Genomic DNA, 6,466 nt, shown 5'->3' on the forward strand with positions numbered 1-6,466 from the left:
AAGGGCTTCAGGCTATTGACACCTTCCCATTTAAAAACAAAACAAAAACAACGTATATGTATATATCGTCCAAGAAACAATATTCAAACGAAACAAGTGTGACAGGATTGAAAAAGGCTTTTCCTGTTACCTTCAGCATCTGAAGCCAATCCAATAAATATATTTTCCTTGGACGTTTCTATAATTTTTGAATCAAGAACAGAAGAATCTCCCAAGAGACTCCTTCCGGTGTCAGACACTAGCATACTGCTGTCAGTCATGATCAAGTCTGTGTTTCTCTCCTCAGTGGCTGCAAAATAAGTACCCAAAGTAAGTTTCATCTGAACAGTACATACTAAAAAAATAGTCCGTAAAAAGTCCTGTGGAAAGGTAGAGAAGTTAGTTTTAGACTTCTAAATATTAGAACTAACAAATCCCACTTACATGCTAGTATCCTCTTAGCCTACAGCTATTTTAAGAGTCGCAGAATTATACAAACAACTATCACAGAAATAGTTTCTACAGGTAATTCATAGTAGTCTATTTTTGAGGAAAACTGTTTGAAGACAGGGCATTTTGATAGCTAGGGATATGGGAATAAAAAGCCCTGTGTTCCCTTTAAAAAAAAAGTCAGATTTAAGGATTTATTTTGATCCAGGATCTCGAGAAATTGCTTGCTTACTCCAGATAGGAATTTTGTTAAAACATGGTCTAAGAGATTCAGGAAGATGGATTAACCGTGTTATTTGCATTTAATTTCAGAGAAGTTCACACTAAAAAAGAAATGGGGTTTGCATACATTTTCCAAAGGTGAAAGAAGATTGTAGTATACAGGCCAACACACTTGACCTCAGATTCCCCAGATGAGTTGACCAGATTTGTGCAGCTTACTGTTGAAGTTCCTCAGGCCTGTCTTGCTAGGCAATTTCAGTGATGCAGTCCTTATCACAGACAGAGAGAAGGGGTTCCTTGCCATCACCGGAAAGCCTCATAGAGGCACCAAGTGCATTATCTACATACAGAATTATAAAGTATTATAAAAAAAGTACTAATAAAGTACTCAGTGCAGCATTTAAATACAAAATTCCTCAGCTAACTGACATGGGGGTGTGGAATCAGTGAATTTGCAGGACGCCAACAGGCAAAGCAGCAACATAAGTTTACTATCCAGCACTGGGAAATTTACTCTATTGTTTCCACAGGATGAAGACTGTTGAACATTAACACTCATTCTCAGAGTTCACTGTCCCACACTAAAGGATCCTTTGACTCCTTGTCCGCACAATATGTTTCTCCATCTTCTGAGAAGCTGCTTGAACAATTGTGAACTTCAGGGAAAAAAAGCTATCCCTGTCTCACGTTGCCAGGTCCACTTATCTCAATCATCAATTCAGTTGGCTAGGATTCTCCTGACTAGGAAAAACCATGTTTTTGTAAGTGGGTTTGGAAATATGCAATTCCTGTGATCCATCATGCAGCTTAAAGTATTTGCACAGTGGTATGAGGGAACATGAAACTGTATGAAAAAGGTTTAAGATACCCTGGTATAGGTACTATATAAAAATCAAGGAGAAAGTGCTAAGTATCCTTTTTGCAGATATTCTCTCCTCATGCTCCCAAATGTACTACGCTTTTATTATTTTAAGGAAGGACAGCTTCAAAATGTTACTCATGGATATCCTTACAACTCACTGTGCTCAAAAAGGGATAAATATTTTTACTTACAACAATATGAACAGATTATTTTTCTTAAAACACAAACAAAACTTGTAAAATACAATGTCCTTTTAAAATAGTAGTCTTTGAAGTCACAAGTTAAAACACTGCATGGGAGAGGACATAGTAAAATTCCAGGAACATGGTGTATGGGCAAGGAGTGCAATGCCTAATCAATCAAGTAACAAAGATCAACATTATTTTACAGACATCAAAGTTGATCTCCCCTTATATACTGACATAGGCCAGGTCTACCCTACAAACCTGTAGTCTGTGTAACTACATTACTCAAGGGAGTGAAAACACCACACCCTTGAGCAATGTATTTATACTGACCTAACTTCACATGCAAGGTGGAGAGCTTCTCTCACCAACATACCTGTGACCTCTCACGGAGGTGTATTAACTACACTGATGGGAGACGTTCTCCCTTCAGTCTAGGAGTGTCTTCACTAAACACTGGTGCAGATCCACTGCTCTGGCACTGTATGTGCAGACAATCCTTAGAGAAAAGAACATAAGAATTGCCATACTCGGTCAGACCAATGGATCTAGCTCAGTATCCAGTCTCTCACAGCAGCCAGTACCAGAGCTTCAAGGAGCCAAGTACAGAACAGGACAGTTGGAGCGATCAAGCGGTCTTCCCCTCCCAGCTTCTAGCAGTCAGAGGTTTAGGGCATGGGGTTGTGCATCTGACCACCTTGGCTAATAGCAATTGATGGACCTATATTCCATTAGTTCACCTAGTTCTTTTTTTAAACTTAGTCATACTTCTGGTCATCACAACATCCCATGGCAATGAGTTCCAAAAGTTAATTGTGCATTGTCTGAAAAATTATTTCTCTTTCTTTGTATTAAACCAGCTGCCCATTAATGTCATTGGGTGACCCCTGGTTTTTGTGTTGTGGGAAAGAATAAACACTTCTCTATTCACTTTTCCCCCCCACCAGTGACAATTTTATAGTCTATCATATCCCTACCACCAGTCATCTTTTCCAAGACGGACACTCCTAACCCTTTTAGTCTTTCCTCATATAGAAGCCATTCCATATCTATGATCATCTTTGTTGCGCTTCTCTGAAGCTTTTCCACTTCCATTATATCAATTTTGAGATGGGGTAAGCAGAATGGAACACAGTATTTAAAGTGTGGGAGCAACATAAATTTATACAGTGGCATTATATTTGTCTCATTTTTCTATCCCTTTCTTAATAGCTCCTAACATTCTCTTAGCCTTTTTGACAGCTACTGTGCACGGAGAAAAGTTTTCAGAGAACTATCCACAACGAATCCAAGAACTCTTTCTTGAATGGTAAGAGGTAATTTAGACCCACCATTATATATGGGTAGTTGGGATTATGTCCCCCCGCCCCCAACAAGCATTACTCTGAATGTATCATTGTCCAGTCACCCAGTTTTGAGAGATCCCACTGCAACTCTTGACAGTCAGCCTTGGACTTACTTATCTGCAACTTTACCAGTTTACTGTTCACTCCCTTTTCCAGATCATTAGTGAATATGTTGAATAGCACAGATCCCAGTACAGCTCCCTGGAAAACCTCACTGGAAAACCACTCTTCATTGTGAAATCTGACCATTTATTCCTACCCTTTGTTTCCTATCTTTTAGACAGTTACTGATCCATGAAAGGCCCTTCCCTGTTATCCCATAACTACTTAGTTTCCTTAAAAGCCTTTGATGAGGGACTTTGTCAAAAGCTTTCTGAAAATCCAAGTACACTTTATGAAGACCACCCTTATTCACATGATTGTTAATACCCACAAAGAATTCTAATAGACTGAGGCCTGACTTCCCATTACAAAAGCAGTTTACTTTTCCCCCCAACAAATCATGTTTTTCTGTGCGTCTGATAATTCTGCTTTTTACTATAGTTCTTGTAAATAGCCAGAAGAAGGAATTCCCTCTACAGTTCAGAGGACACTATTCTTGCACAAAGGTCCTAAACATTTTACAAACTTTAAGTGCCCTGACATACCACAGTATGGTAGGCAAGAATTACACAAATTAAACAAAGTATCAAGTAAAGAGGAAGATGTGATGTCCTTGAATTAGAAATGCAGAACAAAAAGTCTATTAAAGCAGTATTTAAAACAATAGTGGAGGGAGGTCAATCTGCCATTAATGGTCACATGGAGTCCTGGCCCTAGTAACATGCTTACAAGTGTAAACATTTAAAATGGATACCAATACAAGCAAGTACAGTAGCAGGGGTCTTTGCCCACTTAATAAAAGCTACACCCTGTGCATCTCCATTTTAAAGCTCTCTCTTTTCTGAATGATTTTTGCAATAATTTATAAAAAAAAAAGTCTCATTCTATGTTTTGAGAGTCTAACGATCATGGCTTGAAACAGCCCTGAAATTCTGGTCACAAGATAGCAGGAGTACATATCTAAGGTTACAAGAAAAATAAAGCTGCCAACATGCAGAGTATATATACACAAACACACACACATATACACACACTCCGCCCCCGCCAGCCACAATTACTATTGTTAAAAACGAACAGCTAATATTGCTATAAGCCCGCTTGGGGGACCCGCTTTGCTAATGCCGGGTATTTGACAGCACTTTCGGTACCTCCCAGGGCACTGGCCAGCTTCCCCGCTCGCGGGGCGCTTGCAAAGAGCCCCGAGGGGCAGAGACGGTATTTGCCAGGGAGGCTTTGTGAAGCCACCCGCCTGGCAGGGAGGCCTCCCGGCAGGTGCGCTCCCAGGCAGGGGCTGCGCTCAGGGCGAGTGGCGGAAGCTGACCGCGTCCCTTCCAGGCCCAGGTGCGTTGCTGGCTTTGAAGGACTGCCGCGAGCGACACAAACCCGCTCGCCGGGGGGCTAGCGCCGACACCGCTGGGAGAGAGGAGCCGGCGGCAGCAGGCTGTGCGCTGCGCGGCCCGGGCGTCGGCAGGTTTCAGGCTCAGCCCCCGCCCGGCCCCCTTCCTTCTTCTCTCGCACCGCCCGGCCCGGCGTCCCCGGCCCTGACCGCGCCTCACCGCCAAACCCGCAACCGGCACAGTTCTCCCAGGTACCATGAGCGGCCGCCGCCGACCCCAATTCAAAAAGCGAGCCGCTGCTCTAAGCGAGCCGCCCATTGGTTGCCAGGCGGCGTCGGCGCAGGCGTCCCTATGAAAGCCGGTTTCCCATTAGACCTTCTCGGGATTGGCATCACGAGGTTCCGCCCACCCTCACTTCGCTCTTTGAAAAGGGCTTGTTGTCCTGCCTTCGGGCATTGGGCGTTGTCCGTGCTGCTCATTGCAAAGCGATCTCCCATTGGCCGGCCGGGATTCCCTCATCCCTAGGTGTGTGAATGAAAGGGAACTATTCTGTCGCTCCTCTTGCCCAACATAGATCACAGGGACTGAGCTCACCTGGGCTCTGATTGGCTGATGGCGGTTTTCAAATGAGTCCAACGGCAAGCCGGGGAGTGAGAGAGAGAGAGACCCGGATGTAGCTGCCGTTGCCCGGCCACTGTCCCAGAGGCTACTCTCAAGGCCGGCGCCTTAGGAACCCCGCCCTGGTCCCCAGAGCTCCGCCCATCGCCACCGCCCCGACACTGCAGCTGCCGGCCACTGGGCCCCTCTTGACCATGGGCCCCGCCCCGCTGCCCCCTACCCGAGCCTTGCAGGTCACGGCGCCCCTAAGACATGACATCAGTGTCCACGAGGGGAGGAGTCACACGGCCCTAAACGAAGTCCCTTTAAAGCCAGCCTGAGCGAGAAGGGAATCAGGCGCTGTCCTTTCCATGTCTGCCTGTGATGGGAGCGTTGCCCTTGCTGTGCCCCAGGAGGGCGTGCGGGATGGGGGCCCCAACTTGGAAACTGTAGATCCTGAGGGACTCTTACCTGACAAAAATAGCAAGGAGTCCGGTGGCACCTTAAAGACTAACAGATTTATCTGGGCATAAGCTTTCCTGGTTAAAAAAAAACAAACAAAAAAAAACATTTCTTCAGATGCACGGAAAAGGGGTTTTTTTAAGCCACAAAAGCTTAAAGTTTTTGGGATACAGACTAACATGGCTACCCCTCTGATACTTCCAGGGTGACCAGATGTCCTGATTTTATAGGGACAGTCCTGATTTTGGGTTCTTTTTCTTATATGGGCTCCTATTACTCCCCACCCCCATCCCAGTTTTTCACACTTGCTGTCTGATCACTCTAGATACTTCCTACCTAGATGTGTTTTGTAGCCATTAAGATTGATGGTAAAATACATATTTTCCCAGACGTATCTAACTCAGCTCCAGCTAGAAGGAAAACCATTTCTATTTGTTAGGATTTGTTGGCTCAGTTGAGTTCTCAGTCAAGCTTCCCGATCTGGCAAACTGGAGCTGCCTTTCCTCATGTCTCCTGAGGCGGTACTTCTTCTAAAATGCTTCCTAGAAATATGACTATAATAATAAAAAGAAAAGCAATGTGTCATTGACCCTGCAGGTGTGCACATTCTTAAACGGAGTCACACAATCTTACTGCTAGCTCACCCTTCTCACGCCATTATTCCCTACTTTTTTGCTGGCACCTTAGTCACATCATATTTAAATCTGTCTCTTTAAGCCAAAGATCTAATTGCTCAGTAAATCACCTGTGCCACCTTTAGGCATGATAAAAATAATTATAAATACTTACTTTGGCCATCAAAAATACTGCCGCATTAATAAATTTAATAAGCTTTGCCTTAAGGATGTTAAAAAGTATTTTATGATTTTGATGAAGAGGAGCTTCTGAATAATCAAATTAAATCAAAAGAAGGAAAAATGAGTT

General features: G+C 43.9%; 1 protein-coding gene across 9 annotated transcripts in view; it reads right to left on the bottom strand.

Moving 5' to 3' along the window:
* ECT2 (epithelial cell transforming 2) overlaps positions 1-5,208 on the bottom strand; it is a 53,457-nt gene extending 48,249 nt beyond the window's left edge. For 3 of the 9 annotated variants that reach the window (XM_048864750.2, XM_048864748.2, XM_048864752.2), the window contains exons 1-3: positions 4,703-4,811; positions 871-991; positions 131-289 (exon numbers count right to left, since the gene is read on the bottom strand). In XM_048864750.2, the coding sequence (XP_048720707.1) occupies positions 131-289; positions 871-955 (244 nt within the window). In that variant the 5' untranslated portion in view covers positions 956-991; positions 4,703-4,811. Of the gene's footprint in view, positions 1-130; positions 290-778; positions 992-4,529; positions 4,619-4,702; positions 4,812-5,077 lie in introns of those variants that run through there. The other 6 variants (XM_048864749.2, XM_075132106.1, XM_048864751.2 and 3 more) reach the window with 6 other exon arrangements.
* Between the last annotated feature and the right edge of the window lie 1,258 nt (positions 5,209-6,466).

The sequence above is a fragment of the Caretta caretta genome, chromosome 9, assembly GCF_965140235.1.
Source record: "Caretta caretta isolate rCarCar2 chromosome 9, rCarCar1.hap1, whole genome shotgun sequence".
NCBI classification, from domain to species: domain Eukaryota; kingdom Metazoa; phylum Chordata; order Testudines; family Cheloniidae; genus Caretta; species Caretta caretta.